General features: G+C 42.6%; 1 protein-coding gene across 3 annotated transcripts in view; it reads right to left on the bottom strand.

The window, feature by feature from the left end:
- Positions 1-16,200, bottom strand: part of FGF9 (fibroblast growth factor 9) — a 92,063-nt gene extending 75,863 nt beyond the window's left edge. The window contains exons 1-2 of one of the 3 annotated variants that reach the window (XM_033949369.1): positions 15,792-16,200; positions 15,134-15,423 (exon numbers count right to left, since the gene is read on the bottom strand). In XM_033949369.1, coding sequence (XP_033805260.1) covers positions 15,134-15,410 — 277 coding nt within the window. In that variant the 5' untranslated portion in view covers positions 15,411-15,423; positions 15,792-16,200. The remainder of the gene's footprint in view (positions 1-15,133; positions 15,424-15,791) is intronic. The other 2 variants (XM_033949368.1, XM_033949370.1) reach the window with 2 other exon arrangements.
- Between the last annotated feature and the right edge of the window lie 8,832 nt (positions 16,201-25,032).

Genomic DNA, 25,032 nt, shown 5'->3' with positions numbered 1-25,032 from the left:
TCTTACAGCAGCTGTAAGAAGGAAATTAAGATTCGCGGTTAAGGGCAGGGAGGTTTGTCAGACCGGGGCTGTTGTCGGTCTGTCGGTCGTGGAAGCGCCACAAAAGTAAGGGGACCTGGCCGGCTGTGCTGCACCCGGGGCGGGAGAGAAAGAGGGGGGAGAAGGACGCTGAAAGCACTGGGGAAGACAAAGGGGTGAAGAAGGACGCTGAAAGGCCATGGGGAAGACGGGGTGGGGAGGGGAAGGACATTGAAAGCATTTGTGGAAGACAGAAGGGGGAGAAGGACACTGACAGGACATGGGGAAGACGGGGGGGGGAGAAGGACGCTGAAAGCACATGGGGAAGACAAAGGGGTGAAGAAGGACGCTGAAAGGCCATGGGGAAGACGGGGTGGGGGGGGAAGGACACTGAAAACATTTGTGGAAGACAGAAGGGGAAGAAGGACGCTGACAGGACATGGGGACGATGGGGGGGGAGAAGGACGCTGAAAGCACATGGGGAAGACAAAGGGGTGGAGAAGGACGCTGAAAGCACATGGGGAAGATGGGGGGTGGGGTGGAGAAGGACGCTGAAAGGCCATGGGGAAGACGGGGGGGGGTGGAGAAGGATGCTGAAGGGCCATGGGGAAGACAGAGGGGGGAGAAGGACGCTGACAGGACATGGGGAAGATGGGGGGGGAGAAGGATGCTGAAAGGAAATGGGGAAGAGAGAGTGGGGAGAAGACGCTGGCAGGGAAGAAGACAGAGATGCCAGACTATGGGGGGAGCGGAGGGAAGAAGATGGGTGCCAGACCAATTTGGAAGGGGGGAGAAAGGGAGAGGCACAGTAACAGCAAATGGAAGACGCAGAAGGAATGGAGAGACAGTGGATGGAAGGAACTGAATGAGAACATGAGGAAAGCAGAAACCAGGCAACAAAGGTAGGAAAAGAATTCTATTTCTTTTTTTCTTTTTTTTTTGCTTCAGGATAAAGTAGTATATTAGTTGTGTTGATAAAAATTTATAAACAAAAGAGGCTCTGGTAGAAACCCGTTTACAAAGTGTGTATTCTTCCCAATTAATATTTCCAAATTAATAAAGTCTTTTTGCTTATTTGTAAACGGGTTTCTACCAGAGCCTTTAATTCAGTAGCATAATTAAATGAAATAACTATTTCTGAAGTTTATGGGGACGGGCGGGGACGGAGGACATTCCTCGCGGGGACGGGTGGGGACGGAGGGATTCCTCACGGGGACGGGTGGGATTCCTCACGGGGACGGGTGAGACTTTGACGGGGACGGGTGGGATTTCTGTCCCCGCGCAACTCTCTAGTCCGCAATTAAGATATGCGGCGCGGCGGGAGGCAAGTGTGCCGGTGTCTGCTTTGCAGCTCACCTGGCAACAGGGCCGGACTGGCCATTGGGAGGACCGGGCATTGTCCCGGTGGGCTGCGGCCCATCCTCCTGTGCTGGCTGCAGTCCTGTGAGTGGATGTTTAGCCTGCCTGTCTTCCCCTTAGTATCCTATGAGCCAGGCAGTGTGTGAGGGGGAAGTGGGGGGAGGAAGAGAAACTTCACACTGAGTCTGTCACAGGAACTCAGTGAGGCTGTAGTGTGACTCCACATGTGACATCTGTAATCAGGAACAGTTCCTAGTGCTCCCATGCTAGAGAGGTGAGGATATGGGGGGAAGTTAATGTGTCTAATAATGTGCTCCTCTGTAAAAACCTCTGTATCTTCCATGGGGGACATGCTAAATTAGAGGAAATAAAAAAGCTGCTTATGATGATTGCATAGAGAAATTCAGTAAGCTGAGAGGAGGGCTGGGCTCTCTGTGAACAACCAACACACTAATCCTCTGCGCTGTACCTTATGGAAAACTCAATATAGCAAAAAACAGTAAAGTGTATATGTGGCCCTTCACAGTGCTTTTGTAAACATCATAATAAAATAACAAAGGCTCCAATAATGAAAAATAAAAGTCCTTTTCCCATACACTCAGGTTGCACAAGTCCGGTTTTCACCCGGACAGTATATTTTTTGACCAAAACGGATGTCTACAATTAGTAAAATTCCCCAATCACATATTTTTTTATGGGGACGGATTTGTATACAGCACTTCATTAGATTTTTTTTATTATACAAATTTTATCTTTTTGTAGACTTTAAGTCTTGAACAAAGAAAATGAGTACAGCAAAAAAAGCAAAAACAGATAGTGGAAGACCATTCCAAGAGGCCTGGACAGAGTACATATGGAGTGATTGAACGCAGTGGGAAAGCATTGTGTAATATGTGTAATGAAAGTGTTGTGTCTCGCACATCAAGTGTCAAATGTCACTTTGAGACCAACCATAACAGTGTTGCTGAACTTGGTTTAGCTCAAAGAAAAGAGTTCTTTGTAGGAAAATTAAAGAAATATCACTCCCAGTCTCTTAGTTTTAGCAACTATCTTTCAAAAACTAATCATCTTACAGTTGCCAGCTTTCAAATTTCACTGTGCATGGCAAAACATGGTAAGCCCCTCTCTGATGGAGATTTTATCAAAAAGGCAATTTTGGCTGGGAGTAATTCACTCTTCCATGATTTCCAAAACAAGGATAAAATTGTGCAGCGCATCTCTGACATGCCGCTAAGCAGAAATACTGCAAAAGATAGGGTTCTGCGAATGGCTGCTGATGTTAGTACTTGCGACTTACAAAAAGCACCCTTCTACTCCATGTGCTTGGATGAAAGTACAGATATTACTAACCATGCAAGACTAGCGCTCATTTTGCGTTATGCTACTGGTGACATGAGAGAAGAGCTGGTAAAACTGCTGTCTTTGCCTGGAAGAACACAAGGGATAGATATCCACAATGCTGTGATGGAGGCTTTTTCATCACTAGACATAAGTCCAGAAAAAGTAGTTTCAGTTACTAGCGATGGAGCACCTAGCATGGTGGGGACAACATCAGGATTCATTCATTTCTTTGCTAAGGAAGCAAAACATCACTGATTCAATTTCACTGCATAATACATCAAGAGGCTCTCTGCGCCAAAGAAAGCAGCAAAAAACTTGACAATGTCCTCAAAGATGTAACAAAAATGGTGAACTTCATCATGGCGCGTGCTCTTAATTTTTGACAATTTCAAGCCCTTCTTGATGAGGTTCAGGCACAATATAACACTTTACTGATATACAATAATGTCCGGTGGCTGAGCAGAGGACGAGTGTTAGAGAGATTTGTGGCCTGCTTGGAAGAAGTTAGGCTATTTATGAACGAAAAGGGGGAAGACTATCCTCAACTCACCAACATGGCCTGGCTTACCAACCTCATGTTCTTTACAGATTTTACTAACCACTTTAATGTACTAAACAAAAAATTACAAGGCATGGGAAAAACAGCAGAAAGCATGTTTAGTGACATCAAAGCTTTTGAGAGAAAATTGCATGTTTTTGAAAAAGACCTTGAGAGTGGACAGCTAAAATATTTTCCCAACCTAAAAATACATTTGGATAATTCTACAACATTTGTGGACAGTCATAAAAAACACCAGGAAATCCACAAAGCATATTCCACCATTGTAGCCGAAGCAAAAGAGAATTTTAGTAAAAGATTTTCTCAGTTCTGTAAGATGGAGACAACCCTTTCATTTATAACTTCCCCAGAAAAGTCCACATTTGAAGATCTTGATCTTTCCTGCTTACAGTGGTTGGATATTCAAAATTTGGAAATGGAGCTACTGGAATTTCAAGAAAGCTCTTTCTGGAAAAGTAAATTCAATGACCTGCGTACGGCTCCTGAACGTATTGAGTGTGAAAGGGTGACAAATGAAATCACTGCTAGCAGTTCTGAAAATGAAATCCTAAAAGCGTGGAATTCTCTGCCAGACAATTTTAAGTCCATGAAAGCACTTGGGATTGCTCTTCTTACTTTGTTTGGGTCATCCTATGCTTGTGATCAGCTGTTTTCGGCTTTGAATCATATAAAATCTGATGCTAGAAACAGATTAACGGATGACATGAGTGCTGCATGTGTTGCTCTGAAATTAACGCACTATGAGCCAAGGATTGACAAGTTATCAGCATGCATGCAACAACAAAAATCACATTAATTTTTTTCAGAGCATGCCCAATGCATATGTTTACATGAAGCAGTGTTTTCAGTTTGCAGTTAAGACACTTTCTAAGTTATTTAAATATTATTTAAAGATGTTATTTAAAAAAGGGACTTTACATGGCCCTGTTGTATTCCAATCTGGAATTTCCAATAAAAATGGTTGGTTTAATTGAAAGCTCTTTTGTTTTCTTTACATCATATTATTAGATTTAACTATTTTCTAATTTGATTGTAAATTTTACAAAAAAACATGTATAGACTCTTTGGGAATACACACCGAGTCCTTACACAGTTAACAGTTTTAAGAAGTTTACCTTTTTTTTTACTCAGGATACATTTGACATGTTATGTGAATAATACATTTAAAATATATTGTGTAACTGAATCAAATTCTTCCTAAATTCATTAAATTGAATGAAATCATTAAAACATTATAAATTGCCAATAAATTGAAATGAAAACCAAAGGATTGTGAATCAAATTGATTCTCTGACAATACAAAGATTCCAACCTTTAAAAATGATGTTACATAGTTCAGGCAACTTTATAAAGAGTTTTTAGATACTAAAATCTTGTTATTAAGGTTTAATTGACGTGCTGGCACTTTGAGGAAATTCTTTGGTTTTGTGCGGCAGTTTGGGCACTCGGGCTCAAAAAGGTTAGCCATCACTGTGTTAGAGCAAACAATTTGTAAACACAATACAAACCCCATTTTTAGGTGAAAATAATAAAAGCATTACAAAACTTCAAATGTGTAACTTTTGCAGATTGGATATAATTTAAAAAAAATATATATATATATCAGCCAATCTCAACATTTTGAATCCACTATTTGAATTACCTTTTCCCAGAGACAAGAACATTTCTGCTTATCCTAAGCAAAAATTATTAAAAAATAAATATAATTCTAAAATCAAGATTTTCACTAAAGTCATGCATTATATTAGAACATTACTGAGTTCCACAAAAGACACTGAACACACTTTTTAAAAAGAGCAATAGCTGTTCAGAATTATTTGGACACTACAGGGGCAGACAAGCTTTCTTCTGGAGATAGTTTGGTCAGCTTAGACCAGTAGTCTCAAACTCAAACCCTTTGCAGGGTCACATTTTGGATTTGTAGGTACTTGGAGGGCCTCCGAAAAAATAGTTAATGTCTTATTAAAGAAATGACAATTTTGCATGAGGTAAAACTCTTAATAGTTTATAAATCTTTCATTTTGGCTAAGTCTTAATAATAATATTGTAATTTATAGCTAAAGAGACATATGATCAAGAAACAGTTTTATTTTACTTTTGTGATTGTGATAAACATACTGAGGGCTGCAAGTTTGAGACCACTGGCTTAGACTGCTTTGGCCTCTTCTGACAGAAATACACTCCCTGTACAGGGACCACCCATTGTTAAAGTTTGGAAAATATCCCAGTGTGTTGGAGTCAACCCTAAAGATTAGTGCACACTAAATGCTAAGATATCCATAGAATGGATGCCTTAGCATTTGGCGCGCGCTATCGGTTAGCATGCCTTAATAAAAAGACCCCTTATGTTAAGCAGATTATATGGGTTTTAAAATAAATAAATACCTGCAGGCTTTGTACCAATTATCCATGCACCAGTACGCAGGTACAAAGTATGACTCATCCCTTATACCTGCTTTTCCTGTAGATAGTGTTTTGCCAGAGAAGCATGGGCACAGATTTTATAGCACTATCTAGTCGCATACTTAAAAAGCATTTCCCTCCTCTTCTTCTAGGAACACCTACACACGAATTGAGGTAGGCCAATTTTCAGACAACTTTTTGAATATGCTTTTTTTTTTAACCATGTAAACCAGTGGTTCCAAACCATGTCCTGGAGGATCACCAGGCCAGTCAGGTTTTTAGGATAGCCCTAATGAATATGCATGGAGCAGATTTCCATGCCTGTCACCTCCATTATATGCAAATCTCTCTCATGCATATTCATTAGGGCTATCCCATAAACCCAACTGGCCTGGTGGTCCTCCAGAACAGGGTTTGGAACTACTAATGTAAACAAACTGAAAAAACATCTCCTATTCATTCTCAATCCTCTGGAGATGCCAACAAGTTTTCAGAATATTTTTAATGAAAATGTATGATGAAGACTTGCATACCTACTGCCTTCATTGGTAATAAAAAAAAAAGGAAATTCTTTTTCATGGAGAGGATGGTTGATGTCTGGAATGCCTTCCTGAGGGAGCTCTGTTATTGTCTACTGTGACCTATTTCTTGTCATGACTAGTCTGTTTTCAAACAATTGTGAATGTCTACTTGTAACCCGTTCTGAGCTTCTAGGAGAACGGGATAGAAATTGAAATAAATAAATAAATATGAATGGTATAAATTGAAGAACTAATGCTGGTACTGGGCAGACTTGCACAGTCTGTCCCGTACATGGCAATTCAGTGTAGGATGGGCAGGGGAGGGAATCGATGAGAGCTCCAGTAACTTGAAACATGAGGACATTGGGCAGACTTTACGGTATGTATCCCGCAAACGACAAGATGGTTGGATAGGCTGAAGTGAGTTTCGATGGCAACTCCAGTATCTGGAACCTAAGGACAGTAATGGGTGAACTTTACGGGCTATGGCCCAGAAATATCAAAGAAAAAAGACAAGTTAATTTAATCATTAATATATAGTGTATGTAACTAATGGGCAGACTAGATGGACCATTCAGATCTTTATCTGTTGTCATTTACTATGTTACTAAAAACATGACCCATTGGTGGCCCTCCAGGACCAGGAATGAATACCACGTTCCTAATAAAAAGAAACAAATGCCCAGTTAAACAGATGGGCATAGTACAGAGCAAAAAAGGGTCTCAAACTCTACTCCTCAGGTTGCATTCCCCCTCCCTCCCCCTCAAAAAGCCTTAATGAATAAATATGAGACAAATTTGCACAAATGCCCACTGTCTCCACTATATGCAGATTTCTCCTTTACATTATTCTTTAGTAATATTCTGGAAGTCCAACTGGTTTGCAGTCCTCAAGGATTGGCGTTTAAGACCCCTTCCATTGAGACTGCAGTGGTTTCTCTTAATGTTTATTCTTTCAAATAACTTGAGGGTCCTTTTACTAAGGCACGCGAGCCGTTTTAGCATGCGCTAAATGCTAACGCATCCATAGACTTTAATGGATGCATTAGCATTTAGCAAGCACTAAAACAGCTACGTGCCTTAGTAACAAGACCTCTTGGTTTGTGATAAAAAGCTGTTTCTCGAGTCAAAACTCAAAACATTTACAAATTATTTACCTAAACTGATTTTATCTTCAAAGTATCAATTTTCAAACACGCCAGTAGCATTCCCTGCAGTTACATACCCTACCTATTTTCCAAGTAACAGTCATGATTTGTCTACACTATCATCTTAAATGATGCAAAGTAAATAAAACTCCCTTCATCCCTTTCTCAGGAAGACACCCAGATACTGACTAAGGTTTGTGGCAACAGGTTAGAAGTCAAACTTTTCAGCTCAACTCAAAACCATGCTCCAGATTGAAGAATGCAAAATAATAATAATACTTTCATAGAGTACACCAGGCTCTCGGCCTTCTTCAGAGAAAGCTGAGTTTGATTCCTGAAATAAATATATTTTGACGTTATATTACAAAATACATTTATAAAACAGAGAAATGCAAAATGTGCATTTATTATACAATACCACCAAAGGTCTCTCTAAAAAGAGCCCCATATAATTCATGACTGAAATATCTGACAGAACTATCTGTCCACATAAGATGTTTTGTTATAGAGAAAAAGCCTTATAACCATTCCCCCCCCCAAAAAAAAAAAAACCCACAACAAAAAACAAACAAACCCCAAACACAAAGCAGTGGGGAGGGGGGTTGAAAAGCCTAGTAAAGGATTTTTGTTTTGTTTTTAATTCTTACAGGAAATACTATAGGTTCACAACTTTCAAGAATTACATATTGTCTAATTCAAAGTATGGGAAAACTAAACCCCTTTCTCCAATTAAACTGCGCTAGCAGTTTTTAGCGCAGAGAGACACGCAGAATGGCCCGCGCTGCTCCTGATACTCATAGGAACTCTATGAGCATCAGGTGCACCACGGGACATTCAACACAGCTCACCGCATGAAAAACTGCTAGCGCAGTTGAATAGAAGAGGGCCTAAGGTACACACAATTACACAACTTTATAAAAGGTGGGGGAGAAGAGTATCTTATACATAAAAATATCAAGAGACTACCCTACTTTTTTCTCTCTCTAAATAGTAGATCACAAGTTCAACTTCAATTCCCTTCAAAACACCGCACCAACATCAATGGAGGAGCAGACATATGGTTAGAGCTGCAGGCTGAAAATTAGGGAAGCCAGGATTCAAATCCTACTTCTGTCATATATTCTTTGTAGTTTTGGACAAGTTACTTAATCTGCCATTGTCTCATCTTCAAATCAGATAGCGTAACTTCAACCCCCCCCCCCTCTAAAAAAAAAAAAAAAGTGCTACACATCTAAACAATTCAATTGGAGGTTTTAAAAACTCTTATTAAATAATGTTTATCAAAATGCATTGATTAATCAGTCAAGACTAGTTAACTTAAAATTCATTCAGCTGGCAGTTAATGCCATCTTTGATGGCTAGTCAATCAGTCACTACTAACCAATCATTTCTAATTTTTAACTTTCAAAAGGAATTGACACAATCAACTTAATTATTGTTAATAAAGGATCATACTTAGAGTTTCATAATGAATATCTACATTAAGATCCACATTTAAGTTTTGTGGCTGTAAGGATTTTACAAATAATCCACATCACTTTATTCAAAAATAATACAATGATGTCCAGCAAAACTCTATATTAGATTACAACAACTTTAGATGTTTCAACATAAAAATTTCTTATTCAGCTATGATGTTCAGTAACCCTTCTTCATGCTGTCCTTTTTCTCCTACCTACAAACAACACCTTACAGGTGCACATTATCACATGTATTACACAAGATGATGCACAAGTTGAAAATGACCTTAAATTGTACTTGGGCAAAAAAAAAAAAAAGAGAATACTAGTTTGGGTTCCAACTCTAGTCAAATCATACACTAGATCAGGGCCTGTCAATCTTTTGTGGCTGTGATCCCCACAATAGCAGCCAAATAAAACTGTGTGACATCCTGGAGATGCAGAACAAATGATGCACTTAGAGAGCCCACCTAAGTCATGACCCCATTTTGGGTTCCAACCCCCCAATTTGTGCTAGACTATAAAATATAAAAAGGTGTGTTAGATAAATGAAGTGGCCAAACTGGATAAATAGAATATGGCAAAAAGTAATTATTGAAAAGAAAAAGGAAAAAAAAAATCCATAAAAGACCTGCAGCCCAGTAATACAGCTCAATTTAATTCTGGGTCACTAGGCCTAATCTCTTGAAGAAAAAAAAAATCCATGACTTGTTTAGGATCAAAGTAAATGTGTTATACCTTTAAATACAATCATGTAATTACAAAGAAATGTAATCTTAAACCTGGCCCCTCCATTCTTTTCCTGTTACTTGTCCTGCAGTGACTGGGCTAGAGGGGGTGGAGGGTGGACACCCCCCCCCCCCCCCGAGTCACTACAAATGAAATCTCATGGCAGGAAGAAATTTCCAGGCCCCTCCTACCACTCAGCCATCAAAATATATATGTACAATAACTAAAATAAAATTGTTTCCTATTACTCTTACCATCTGGGGTACCAGAAAGCTTCCAACAAATCTAATTTCTTAGTCAGTTGAGAGGATGTCAAAATATACAGCACCACTTCCAATGTTTCAGTTTAATGCATGGTATGTGTGCATGCCTTTGAGTTAACCACTGACCTATGGCTGCAAGCACAGTGAGGAATCCTCCCTGTGATGTTTCAAGGCAGAGTACAAGAGTGGTTTGCTATTGCCTTCTCCCAGCTGCCCAACAAAGGTCCCTAAGGCCTCCAGCACCATGGCATTCTCCAGTGGTTCCCCATCCAGATATTAGCCAGGCCTGACCCTGCTTAGCTTTCAATAGCAAGAGTAGGCCTACCCAGGGCAGTCAGGCTATAGGCATTAATGCAGGGTGCATGTACTTTTTTTTAGCAGATATATTCTCTGATCAGTCATGCATTTAAGTGAACTGAATGAAGTACAGCTGCCCACTGCTGCTAAAATATATGATCAAACTGCATCAAGCTAGTGGAATGTTTTCTACTTGCCATTTCAATACAGTCTTTGCTCAGACTCGGTTAAAAAATCTCCTAATCAGAGTGATTCCAATACCAATGAAACCTAATGCTCAAGCCTTCTAACATTCAAATGGAGATATGAGCAAACCGATGCTAAAAAAATAATCAGGGGATCAATTCTTAATTTAGTAAGCATTTGAATAAAGAAAGCCACTTCTTTGAAGCAGCATACATTGCGGATTTGTCTGAGAATCTGAACTGTATCCACAAAACCCATCTGAAAGCAACTTTACACAGCTTATTTCTGAAAACCACATTTTCATTTTTTTTTCACATGATCATCAATAGATGGCTAAACAAGTCACTTACTAGTCTACAGATGAATTCTTTGCCTTGTTTCATTATCCTCTGTTTCACATTTTCACTGAAAATGACTCCATTGTTGAGGCAGAAATCAGTTTCAAAAGAGAAAGTACCAAGCTGTCTATTTGACTGAAGTATAGATTTTCACCTCATCATCCTTGGCTAAAGGTGATGACAGTCCCAGTCTGCTAAGGCCCTAGTGCCTGCCATAATCATAGACAAAAGGGTAGGGATTCTAGATAGAAGATTAATCTCTGCAGAGGTCAGAGGAGGAAGGGGGTTTTTTAACCCCAAATACGTTATTTTCCTTCCATTCCTGATGTTTCTTGCAATTAAACCTCAAGATTTAAGCTAATGGTCCTAATAATTTCTACAAATGTATAAAAATATTCCCTCTGCTCAAAACATTCAAGCTACCCAATTTTAACTGTTTTCACATTTCAGAGACAGCCACTAGTTTTCTCTCTAATTGCTGTTAACAAAATTGTTCATATGGACACTTGCTAACTGAGGTAGCATATTGCACAGGTGTTCATTTAAAGCAGTGGTTCCCAAACCTGTCCTGGGGGACCCCCAGCCAGTCAGGTTTTCAAGATATCCCTAATGAATATGCATGAGAGAGATTTGCATACCTGTCACTTCCATTATATGCAAATCTCTCTCATGCATATTCATTAGGGATATCTTGAAAACCTGACTGGCTGGGGGTCCCCCAGGACAGGTTTGGGAACCACTGATTTAAAGACAATTATGTATCTAGAAATGCTGACTTAACAGGATCAGTTCAGATTGGACAACACCAGACATTTCCCCAAGCCAAGTAAGAGATTTGTATGGCAGCGTGCTGCTGCTTCCAGTACTGCTCCCTAAGTCGTCGTCCCGTCCCCCCGTCCCCCTCCCCCCGGAATAGAAAACCAGCTATCATTATAAGTGCCAGTTTTAATTATGACCAGTAGATGCAATGTGTGCTCCCTCCACTCTCAACTGCTGCTGCAGCATGCATCCAGCCTCTAAGGGACCTGCAGGCATCGGAAGGCAGAGCAGGGCCTCCCAGCCACTGCACACTGGCAACTCTGCAGTATGCCACCCCCTAAGGCACAAGCTTCCTGTTTCTGTGAAAGACGGGAGGACACTGCAGAGTCATCAGCATGCAGCTGGGAGGTTCCACTGCCTTCTGGCAAGTCAATTAATCTTCCTTTGCCCTAGGTACAAAATAAGTACCTGTATGTATGTGAACCATTTGAATGTGTAACCACAAAAAAAGTGGTATAAAAGTCCCATTCCCTTTCCCATGATTACCATCACTGCTGTATCTATGATCCAGTGGTTGGAGCAGGTAAAGGGCTGGTGAGGCTGTAGGGAACTTAAAAGAAGGGATCTGCTGCAGGGGACAGGAGGATTTGGAAGAGAGCCAGAAGTGGTGCATTGGTGGAAATTTCAGAAATAAAGACTAAAGATGAAAGATGCTAGGGCACTCAGGGGAGGGGAATGGGAAATAAGGACACAGAGGAAGACAGGGAAATACAAAGGAGAAGTTGGATGGGGGGGGCAGGTACCATCTTTCCTTACTAGGCCACTGTACATAACTAAGATTTATTTGATAAAGCTCTCAGAAGTCCTATAACCCAACTTAATATTCATCTAACTGGTTGGAAACATAATTAGCAGAGGCAACCAGGCCTTTTGCTAGACTTGAGAGATAAGATGCTCAATCATGGCACAATACACTTACAGAACTCACAAATGCAGCCTACTGCACCAATTTGTGTTCTGGAAAATTAACACCAATGTATATTCAGTCCCTGAAGTGAAAGCTGCATGAAGCCTTTGTGACTTTGCTAAAAAAAATATATATATATATATCAGTTAAGAATCTTGTTTTCTGATTCTATCTGAATAAGAGACTGCAAATTATACATCATTTTCCCTGCCATCTCTCCAGGCTGCAGAGGTCACCTCCTGCCTTGGCTGATTTTTTTTCTGCATGCTCCTGTGTTTTATAATGCTGTGCCTGCAGTAGTTTTGCTGATGCAAGAGACACACCTCCAGTGAACAGTTACTGAAGCTACAACAACTCTACTGCCTATAATAGTATACCCTAGGTTAAATTGCTGTATATAAAAATGAATAAAGCCACTGTACAATAAAGCTTTGACTAGACAGTAAGAATAAAGTACCCACATTTTGTCACTCCAAAAATTATTACTAAACCACTTAATTTTTGCTTTGACAAACAGCTGCATATAAGAACTCAGAATTTTTTTTATTATGGTAGCTAAGGGCCAAAAAGACAGAATGTGTAGGATTGTAATATTCCTGTATTCCACGGAATAGAGCTAGAAAAGCCTACAATAGATTTTGACATCTGTGACACATTTTGCTCACACCCCTTCTGCCATCTTTCTAAGTCTGATGTATAGGGGCTACGCCCATACAACCTTCACCAGCCTCAAAAATAATCCATTTATAGTACCAACATGAAAAGATGTAAACTCCCTCTCAAAGCCCCAGATACTCATGCAGGTAAATATAGACATAATTCAGCTTAAGGGTAAAAAAAACCACCCCAGTTTAAAAATGATCTAACACGTGCAAACCAACATATAATTGGCAAAGCTACAGCAGCGCCATAAAAAAGTTAATGTTATCTGCAGACCGGTAGAAAACGACCGAACTGGCAGCTCACAATAAAGGCGTTTTCGCCTTCTTGCCTGGATGCAAGTTTGTTTGGGCAAACCGCTTAGCCGTGCTTCTGAGCCCGTGGGCGGCTGCTCTGGGCCACAACAGAGCAGGTGCAGGGGCGGGAGCACCTCCTGATCGTGCAGGGTCTAGGACCGCGCAGATGCCCGGGCGTCGTCCCGACACCGGCGTGGCGCAGCCCAGCCGCCGTAGCCGGAGCCTCGGCTACCTGCGGAAGGAGTGAACCAAGAGGCGTGGGCGAGTGGGGGGAGGCGTTTCATCTCCTGGAAAGAGATCCCTGCTTACCCCTGATTCTCTGCTGCTAGGAAGACTTGCCTCCCCCTGTCCCCATGGTGAATTGGAACCCAGAGATTCTTTGACCCAAAAAAACGTGAAGAAGAAAAAGAAGAAAGAAAAAAAAAAACCCTGCAACTTTCTGCCCAGCACACCGCTCCAGATATAGCACATTACAGTATATTCAAACAGATCGTGCATCTCCGGGGTTTTTTTGCCCTTTATAAGATATGTATTGTTCAGATTGGTTTGTGTTCCTTAAAGTGACATTTCTTTCTAATTCTTACTTTATTTTTTGTGCTAGTGAAAATGACAGTTCTAGGTCTTTAAGGAAAATATAGATTTGGTTGGGTTGGGGTTTTTTTATTTTTTTGGGGGGGGGGGGTTTTCAAGTTAAAAAACGTGTCCAGAAGGATTTGTTTCATTATAATGAAAAATCAGAGTAGATCTGGTACCTCAGTGTGCAGGCTTGGGTCCAGTACAATAAACCCATCACACATTGCATCGGTCTTCGTATTCAACATCTGATATCTAGCATAAAATTAAAAAAAAAAAAAAAATATCCCCACCCAACTTGTTTTTACGATCCAGTGTCAGGTGGGTTCAGTCAGAAGTTAACTCCTCGCTGGAGACTTGCCTGAAACTAGCAGTATCTGAAAGCAAAATATTGTCACATTTACCATGACTCAGTTGCTTTCACATACCATGCCTAGTATTTAAGACTGCATCCCCCCCTCTCCCCCCCCCCCCATCTCCATGCAATTCGACTTTAAAGAAGCTCCACTAGACGCACATGAAATCGTAAACCCTCCAATCTCCAGCTCCCCGGTACTGAGTCACAAATAGCGTCCTATAGAAAGGAAATTGGTGGAATGCGCTTTAAAATTAGCTGCCAGCTCTTACATTCATTCAGAGCAGAAAGTTCCAGATTTTGGAACAGAATGTGGCCCTTTGGTACCTTTTCAGCAAAGGGATCCAGAGGTGTTGCCCACCGCAGATCTAGCCTCCAAACCTATTTGAGCTCCCAAGTCTAAATCAATAGGTTATAGGAAAACTGTAAGCAAAAATGACACGATTTCACTCACAGACCACATGGTACCAATGAGCTCAGTTTGCAGGTTACACTCCCGTGTGATTAGAAAGGCTTCTAGATTTGGACCTAGAACGATGTGGTTATTCCTAGTCCCCCTTCAAGGAGCAGAAGAATGCATTTTTAAGTGTTTTAACAGTTAACGATTAAAAACATCGAATCTGCCTATTCAGGTGAAAACTTCCTGAGCCAGCCTTCCCGCAGCTAACCTTTACACTGCTGGCTAGCTAATTCCCTTATTACATCTCGTGTGGCTATTGTAAGTGCTTCTATTTTAAGTATTACAGCTGTGTGTGTTACAGACTACCTGCAAGCCTTAGGATTAACCGCACCAAATGCACTTCCCCCGCACAGATTTCCCCCCCCCCCTCATGTTTTTGATTATTATAGTACTTGTTGGTAATTCACCGTTTGAGTACTGAAGGGTTAATGAAATACCTACCAAATCTGTTGTGATCTTGTCTTGTTCCCTGGATAGTACGATTAGGGAAGATTTCTAAATGAAATCCAGTCCTGCAGTAGAGCTGCCTCCGTCGGAGGATCCCTTTTAAATGATCCAAGTCCGTGACTGCAGGCCCCCTGGGCAGTCCCCCTGCTTCAGACTGGCCAAGGTGCTCACTTAACAAAACCGGGGCGTCCACCGGTAAAACGGGCACGTTCCCAAAAGGTACTGCATCCTGCACGCCGAAATAGTTCCCAACTTCACCTAAGGGAGCCATCAGCTGATTTCTGCTTTTTAGAGAACAAAAAAAAAAAAAAAAAAACAATATGATGGTGTCAAACCCAGGAGATATTTGATTAAATATTTCCTCTCCCTCCCTACTGTAGTTAGGGGGAAAAAATGTCCTTTTTATTTCAATCCATTAAATAGATAAATAAAAGTAATATTCTGTTTTGACTGGTACAGGTTCAAGGTCAAACCACTGTTAGTCTAAGAAACCACCACTTTATATTCAGACACTGACATATTTAGAAACACATCTATCCCCAGCTCTCAGCAGGCAATACGGTCTTCAGCCCATCCAACTATAATAAGGTAAAAAAATCCGGTTTTTCTCCATTTGGTTTAAGATCAGAATGATCATAGCAACTTAAAATACCTAGGCGTAACAGATTTGGTTTTAAGATGCACAGGCTACGTCAGAATTTATGGATTCTGACTCCAGAAAGGCATGCGCTGTTTTTACTCTATAACAGACTGCACACATCAGCATGAATCCTTGGACGGGGGAAGAAGATCTCACGTTGTTGGCTGAGGAAAATCCCGGGGAGAGAGAGAGAGAGAGAGGAAAAAAAAAAAAAAACTTTTGACGTCCAAATCTATGATCCAGATTTCTTAGGAGAGTCAGTAGGCGTCCATTGGGTCAGGGCTAGTGGCAAACGACAAGCAGGGGGAGAGCGTGCAAAGTGCTTGTCCTCCTGGCTGGCTCGAGACAGGTGCTGCTCGCGCGGAGTTCCCTGTGAAATGTTGTACTCTAGCCCCGAGCTGCGGCTCTTCACTGAAGCTCTCCATCCAGCACGCAGAGTGGCGCAGGAGCAGGCTATTGGGCTGGGTTTAAGGTAGTGCTGAGCGTCGCTGCCGGGATCTCTCTGGGTCCTAGCGCCGGCCCAGCACCCGATGTGCGGTCTTCCGCTGCGCCGCATATAAGGTACAGTTACTGTTCCAAAACAAATACCTTCGCAGGGATCTCAAAGTCCCTCCTCGAGGGCCCCAATCCAGTCGGGTTTTCAGGATTTCCCCAATGAATATGCATTGAAAGCAGTGCATGCACATAGATCTCATGCATATTCATTGCGGAAATCCTGAAAACCTGACTGGATTGGGGCCCTCAAGGAGGGACTTTGAGATTGAGACCCCTGCTTCAGGGCTAGTCCTGCTGCCACCTAATGTTACAGCGGCCATTGTTCGCACCTCCATGAGCATAAGAAAACGAGGTCGAAATCATGCATATATTTCTAGGACAATAGGACATTAGCGGTCCTCCAGGCACCCTAACCCCAATCTTACATCTTACATCCTACAAGCACCACAATCTTACACCACACATCTTTTACCCTATAACCGTTCCTCCAACTCATTCACCCTAAGCACTCTACTGCTTAGACCTCTCTGACATCCTAAATTTCACTATATCCATCAGACGCCCTACCCTAACATACTATCTCTATCTCTCACTTACTCTCTCTCATCTACTATCTTTCACTTGTTCTCTCTCACATACTCATTGACATTAATCAATCTTTCTCATTTACTCATTTGCAGGCAGATCACACAAATTACCTAAGTATGGCAGGGCGCACAAGAAGTGTGAAGACTACAAGCAAGATTGGCATTCCCTACACAGAGGTGATCTGGGAGGTGACCTCAGCCTACACCAGACGGAGGAGAACGTAACACCGGGGAAGGAGGTCTCCGTGCAGACAGAGGCCATCCCGCGGCAGTTCAATACGGCCTCTACACAAACAGAGGAGGTCGTCCAACAGGAAGACGTCATCATGCAGGAATTACAGAGCCTCAGGGAGGAGGTGAAACGCCTGAGAGACATTAGAGATGACGAGGCCTACATCGATGGACTAGTGCAGGAGCTGTCCCACATCACCGAAAAGACCCGTGACAGGTCCCTCACTGAGACACCAGGGCCGTCGACGCCGAGTCCAACTGTCGGAATCCAGGAGATGGCTGGAGACACTGACTCCTGGCAGTTAGTGACCTCCTCCACAGGTAAACGTAGGAGAACACTCCCCCCCCCCCCCCCATCTACAATTTCTTCACCTTCTTATTCTTTCTCTTACCAGGGTAGCTCCACTTCGACTCCACAACTCAACCTGAAGAACAGATTCCAGGTCTTGCAAGAAGGAACTATCGACGTGAAGCAGGAAGAGCCTACCGATGTTCAACAAATGACCTCATCTACGGCCACAACAGATCGACCCCCCCAAAAGAAGCGCAGAGTAATAGTCATCGGGGATTCCATGCTGAGAGGCACCGAGGGACCAATATGCAGACCGGATATGCAATCGAGGGAGGTCTGATGCCTGCCAGGAGCCAGAATACGGGACGTGACCGCCAGACTTGATAGACTTCTCAGCCCCCAGGACCACTTTCCCATGCTGCTCATCCACATCGGAACTAATGACACTGCCAGGAACGTGCCGGAGGACATAGCCAGAGACTTCGGAGCTCTGGGAGAAAAGCTGAAGCAGATAGGAGCACAGGTAGTATTCTCTTCTATTCTTCCTGTTAGGGGCAAGGGTAGGGACAGAGACGAACGCATCCTGAAGACAAACGAATGGCTACAACGATGGTGCCGAGAATTGAACTTCGGATTCCTAAATCATGGAGAGGCACTACAGGGACTCCAGGGACCAGACGGACTTCACCTGACCAGCAGAGGTAAGAACGTCTTCGGACACCGTTTAGCCCGCTTACTTCGGAGGGCTTTAAACTAGGTAAGTCGGGAGGAGGGTACCCACTTATATACCAGTGCAGTAAGAAACAATCCTGATGTGGTGATCCAAAACTGCGCTTCTAAGTCCGAGGTAAGTACCCTCACTGCTAAAGGTTCACTAGGAAACACTTTGAGTCAGATAGGAATCTCTGTACAGGGGTTTAACAAACGCACAGAGTGGAGAGCTATGTATGTCAACGCACATAGTTTAGGGAATAAATTTCTAGAACTGGAAACAGAAATTGTGAATGCCGACCTAGACGTGGTGGCAATATCAGAAACATGGTTCACGGACTCCCATGGGTGGGATACAACTATATCAGGATACAACCTGCTTCGACAAGATAGGAAGGGTAAGCTAGGAGGAGGGGTAGCAATTTACATCAAAGAGAACATCAAGATAACCAGGATCACAGATGTTAAGTACACCGGGGAATCCATCTGGGTCAACCTGGCCAGAGGTGGAGAAAAGTGCTTGTACCTTGGTGTGGTATACAGACCTCCAAGACAAACAGAGGACAAGGATAACAAATTGATTGAAGACATTGAAAATATTACTCTACGGGGGGGACACTGTTCTGCTAGGGGACTTCAACATGCCCGATGTAGACTGGAACACACTCTCAGCGACAACTTGTGGTAGCAGGAGGATTTTGACGTCCATGATGGGAGTACAGCTCAAACAAATGGTACTAGAGCCCACTAGGGCCGAGGCCATCCTAGACCTCGTACTTACAAACGGCGAGAGTGTCTCGGAGGTCTCAGTGGGAGAAACGCTAGCTACCAGTGACCATAACATGGTATGGTTCAACCTCAGGAAAGGTTTCCCTAAATCACAAACTAAAACGAGGGTACTCAATTTCCGGGGCACTGATTTCGCACGTATGGGAGATTTCGTCCAGCAGACGCTGCAGGATCAAGAAGCAACTGATAATGTGGAAGCCATGTGGTCAAACCTGAAATTGACCCTACACGAGGCAACTATCCGCTACATAAAATTGGTACATAAACAACAAAGAAACAAAAAACCCCAATGGTTCACTGAAGAGGTCTCGTACCTCGTCAAGGAGAAAAAAAGAGCATTTCTTTCATACAAACGTACAGGAACAGGTGAAGCTAACATTGAATATAGGGCCAGGTCTGCAGCAGTCAAAACAGCAGTCAGGGAGGCCAAGCTTGCAGTGGAAGAAACTCTAGCAAAGAACATTAAGAAAGGGGACAAATCCTTCTTCAGGTACATTAGCGACAGGAAAAAAAACACAAATGGGATAACACGCCTCAGAACACCGGACGGGAATTACGCGGAAACAGATTCCGATAAAGCCAAACTACTGAATGAATACTTCTGCTCGGTTTTTACCTGCAAGGCACCAGGGAAAGGGCCACATCTGGAAGCAATGTCAAGCGCGGAAGACCCATTTCAGAATTTTGAGTTCACACCAGCTGATGTCTACAGCGAATTGTCAAGACTCCAGGTGAGCAAAGCCATGGGTCCAGACGAATTGCACCCAAGAGTGCTCAGAGAGCTGTGCGAGGTCCTGGCGGAACCATTAGCCATGCTCTTCAATCTCTCCCTAAAGAAGGGGAGAGTCCCCCTGGATTGGAAAACAGCGAATGTTGTTCCTCTGCATAAAAAGGGTTGCAGGGCAGAGGCTGCGAATTACCGACCAGTGAGTCTCACATCGATAGTATGTAAAATCATGGAAACACTAATTAAACGTAAGTTGGACACGATCTTGGATGAGGGGAATCTTAGGGATCCTAGTCAACATGGATTCACTAAGGGTAGGTCGTGTCAATCCAACCTCATCAGCTTCTTTGATTGGGTAACAGGAAAGTTGGACTCAGGAGAGTCTCTGGACATAGTATACTTGGATTTCAGCAAAGCTTTTGACAGCGTCCCACACCGCAGGCTACTAAATAAGATGAAATCAATGGGGTTGGGTGAGACGATAACTGCATGGGTCAATGATTGGCTGAGTGGTAGACTTCAGAGGGTGATGGTCAATGGTACCCTTTCTGAAACATCAGAAGTGACCAGTGGAGTGCCGCAGGGCTCGGTCCTGGGTCCTCTCCTTTTTAACATATTCATAAGGGACTTGACACGAGGGCTACAGGGTAAAGTAACGTTATTCGCCGACGATGCAAAACTGTGCAACATAGTAAGTGAAAGCTTTTTACAGGATAGTATGACACAGGACCTTCGTACGCTGGAAAACTGGTCCTCGACATGGCAGCTAGGCTTCAATGCTATGAAATGTAAGGTCATGCACCTCGGTAGCAGAAAACCGTACAGAACTTACACCCTAAATGGAGAAACATTAGCCACGACCTCAGCAGAACGAGATTTGGGAGTAATCATCAGTGCAGACATGAAGGCTGCCAAGCAGGTAGAGAAGGCCACATCCAAGGCAAGGCAAATGATGGGATGTATCAATAGAAGTTTCGTCAGTCGGAAACCAGAAGTCATAATGCCGCTGTACAGAACCATGGTGAGACCTCATCTGGAATACTGTGTGCAGTTCTGGAGGCCACATTACCGTAAAGATGTGATTAGAATCGAGTCGGTTCAGCGGATGGCCACTAGGATGATCTTGGGGTTCAAGGGTCTCTCATACGAAGAGAGACTGAGCAGACTGTGGCTCTACACTCTAGAGGAACGCAGGGAGAGAGGGGACATGATTGAGACATTTAAATACATCACAGGACGTGTCGAGGTGGAAGATGACATCCTCTTCCCCAAAGGACCCTCGGCCACAAGAGGGCATCCGCTTAAGCTCAGAGGAGGGAAATTTAGTAGTGACACCAGGAAGTATTTTTTCACGGAAAGGGTGGTAGATCACTGGAATAAGCTTCCGGTGCAGGTGGTCGAGGCCACCGGCGTGCTTGACTTTAAAAGTAAATGGGACATGTACGTGGGATCCCTACGTAGGACGAATCACTAGCATCTAGACTTATCGGGGTGGGTCAGTAGAGTGGGCAGACTTGATGGGCTATAGCCCTTTTCTGCCGTCATCTTTCTATGTTTCTATGTTTCTATGTTTCTATATTGAAATATTAATCCAAAAAACCTAAGCAACTAGAGAAAAAAATAAAAAATTATACTTAGATGAAGTAGATTTAATGGTCAGAAATGTATAAACACCTCAGTAAGGTAAGATTTGTTTTGTCCAGTTTTTGTGTCTTGACTACAATTATAAGCTCTTTTGAGCAGGGACTGTCTCTTCTATGTTTTTATGTACAGCGCTGCGTATGTCTAGTGTCACTGTAGAAATGATTAGTAGTAAGATTCAAGTTTTGTAGTTTTGTTTAAAAAGTGTACAATCGCAGATACTGCAATCAGGCATAGGGCTCGTAACCAAATAACAGGATGCAACTAAACACAGAGGCTGTCCTTTTATTAAAGCCATGGCCACTTGTACCATGGCCGGAAAATGGCCGACTTTCCCATTTTCCTAATTAATGGCCACGCGCTAATTTCGCCATTGGTGCACGGCCATTAAACAAAATTATGGACGTCTATTTTATAGGCAGTAAGGGCCCCACATGCTAATGTAATCAATTAGCATGTTGCAAAGCCTCAAGCAGTAACTGTCATAGAAACATAGAAACATAGAAGATGACGGCAGAAAAGGGCCATAGCCCAACAAGTCTGCCCACTCTACTGACCCACCCCCCTTGATTTTACCTCTTTAGAGAACCCACGTGTGTATCCCATTTCTTTTTAAAATCCGGCACACTGCTGGCCTCAATCACCTGAAGTGGAAGTTCATTCCAATGATCAACCACCCTTTCGGTGAAGAAATACTTCCTGGTGTCGCCATTAAATTTCCCACCCTTGATTTTCAGTGGATGCCCTCTTGTGGCCGAGGGCCCTTTAAGAAAGAAGATATCATCTTCCACCTCGATACGGCCCGTGATATATTTAAACGTCTCTATCATGTCACCTCTCTCTCTCTACGTTCCTCGAGCGAGTATAGCTGCAATTTATTCAGCCTTTCCTCATACGGGAGATCTTTGAGTCCCGATACCATCCTGGTGGCCATTCGTTGCACCGACTCAACTCTCAGCACATCTTTTTGATAATGTGGTCTCCAGAATTGAACACAATATTCCAGATGGGGTCTCACCATGGATCTGTACAATGGCATTATGACTTCGGGCTTCCGGCTGACAAAACTTCTACGGATACAACCCATCATTTGTCTTGCCTTCGATGAAGCCTTCTCTACTTGATTGTCACGCCAATTCTCCACCCCAAACACACCCCCGTAGAGAAAAATCAGAAAAATTATTTTAGCGCACAGTTTATGCGTGCAGATAAGCAAGTTTACCACAGGACAGCAGTGCCCATCCCACAGTAAGCCTGTTGAACATGTGGTACGTACTGCAATGCAGTCAAAAGACCTCTAATTTTTAACATGAAAGCTTCTCACAAGTGTAAACCTCTGTGGCCAAAATAAATTATAAAGGAATCCTATTAAGTTGCATGTAAAAATGTGGTCTTAATGTGCCTTTCTGATGCCATTTTTACCAGTGCTGCAAAAACCCAGGTTTTCTATTATTTACATTAATGGCCTAGGACTAATGATAAAACAAGAAAGAATCCAGCTGGTCTGCAGTACAAGAAGAACGCCAAACACAAAAACAAGAACTGCAGAAGTACAAAGCGCAGGAACTTTATTGACGTCAATAAAATCTTGATGTCCAAAAAGATGGTTCTCATTGATAAGAAGACAAGGCCCGACACGGTCCGTGTTTCGAAAAACACTCCTTCCTCAGGGGTCCGGAATGCTCAATGTCTCACTTATGGAGAACCATATAATGTTGAACAACGGTCGAAGGAAGCATGCAACGTAAAACTCCTATACTGCTGCTGCTGCTACTGCTGCTGAGGAAGGAGTGTTTTTCGGAACACGGACCTTGTCGGGTCCTGCCTTCTTATCAATGAGAACCCTCTTTTGGACATCAAGATTTTATTGACTCCAATAAAATTCCCGCGCTTTGTACGTCGCTTCTGCAGTTCTTGTTTTTGCGTTTGGTGTTCTAGAACTAACGTTGCCGTCTAGTGTGCTGCCATTTTCTTTAAAATTAGGGGTCCTTTTACTAAGGCACGCTAACCGATTTAGCGCGCGCTAAATGCTAAGGCATCCATTATATTCCATGGGCGCCTTAGCATTTAGCACGCGTTAAATCAGTTAGCATGCCTTAGTAAAAGGACCCCTTACTGCAGAGCAGTTACCTATTTTGTCGGTGGTAAGGGTTCCCACATTATCCATGTTATAACCAATTATTGTAGATGCACTATTTAGCACACAGGAATGCCCACTCTCCTCTCTTGACATGCTCCCTCAAGAACAAGAAAACCAATATTTAATGCACAGAGTGTTTGACGCCAACTCTGTGGGTGCCTGAGCACTCCCAATAATTTGTCTTGCATGTCTGCAGATCTGGGGCTGAAAGCTCCATGCTTCTGAGATACAAAAAAACAAACAAACCCCAAAAACAACCCACAGGAAGAAAGTACTTCTGTATCTTAGCTACTGCTCCTGCCTTCCCTGCAGACTGTTAGCTTCTGGATGTCCAAAAGACTGCAGGGGAGAAAGGAGTTGTAGCCTAGCAGCTTCCAATGGGAAAAGCAAGTGCAGCAGATTGACACTGACAAAAGGACTAGACAGATTCAGGTAACTTTATGGGCATGACAATTTTACATATATTGCCAAAGTAATACCTATAGCTGTTAAGTTAAAGAAAGAGAAGTACTGGGAGAAGAATAAAGGGAGCAAGGAAGGGGTAAAGGAATGGAAAGGTGATACTGGTTAGGAGAGACAGTGCTGCTTTGCTAGGCAGAAAAGAGCTGTAAAGGGAAGAAATGCTGGGTGATGGGGACAGGGACTGTGGGAGAGGAGTAGAAACAGGGTGTGAGAGGAATTCAGGAAGGCAGCATGGGTTGTGTGGGGGAAGGTTGATTGCAGATGGAGACATGATCTGTGAAAGAGGAAGAAGGAACTCAAGCTGCAGACAGAAAGAGATGGAGAGGGGCTGTGTGGGACTGGGAAAAGAGAAGCCTGAGGGAAAGGGGGGGAGGGACTCAAGGTGGTGTAAAAAGTGTGAGAAGTGGAGGAGGGAGTAAGACTAGAAGAAAATGAGACGAGAGAAGCTGTAGAAAAAAATGATGATGCCTGGAAGAAAATCCTTAAAAGGAGGACGAAGAGAAAACCAAGATGAATCAGAGACAGAAGATTGAATTTAAACTATAGACAGAAAGGTTGAAAATTTGTTTTAAGTTTTTAATAAAGATTTCTGTGCCAACTGGGCTGGATCAAGGGTAAGCTCCAGTCCGGTAGTCACCAGAATTAGGGCTCCTTTTACAAAGCTGCAGGAGGGCTGGTGAGGTAAATGCTCCGACACTTATAGGAATGTACTGTAACTCATGTTCACCTACAAGTAGGTATTTTCCTGTTTCTGTAGGGCTTACCATCTGATAATACCTAGAAACAGAGAAAATTAAGCCTTTTACAAAGGCGCGCTAAGTGTTTTAGCGCGGATTTAGTGCGTGCTGAATCAATGTGTACGCTAACCGCTAACGCGTCCATAGGATAACATGCACGTGTTAGCGTTTAACACGCAATAATATTTAGCCCATGTTAAAAAGCGTAGCGCACCTTTCTAAAAGAGGGAGGCATATGTCCTATCCAGGCTGCTAGCGTTAATATGTTATTTTACTGGAAGGACAATAGATTGGTACTACTGGCAGCTAATAAAACAAACGGAGAAGTTACTTGACCCAAAACTTTAAAAAAAAAAAATTTAGCACCTAGTCTTTGGAATAAACTTCCAAATTATATACTTCTTAATTGAATTTTAAAACTTTTAAGACCCTGTTAAAACA

This window comes from Geotrypetes seraphini, chromosome 6 (assembly GCF_902459505.1).
Source record: "Geotrypetes seraphini chromosome 6, aGeoSer1.1, whole genome shotgun sequence".
NCBI lineage: Eukaryota > Metazoa > Chordata > Amphibia > Gymnophiona > Dermophiidae > Geotrypetes > Geotrypetes seraphini.
This window is presented reverse-complemented; position numbering and strand designations above follow the sequence as displayed.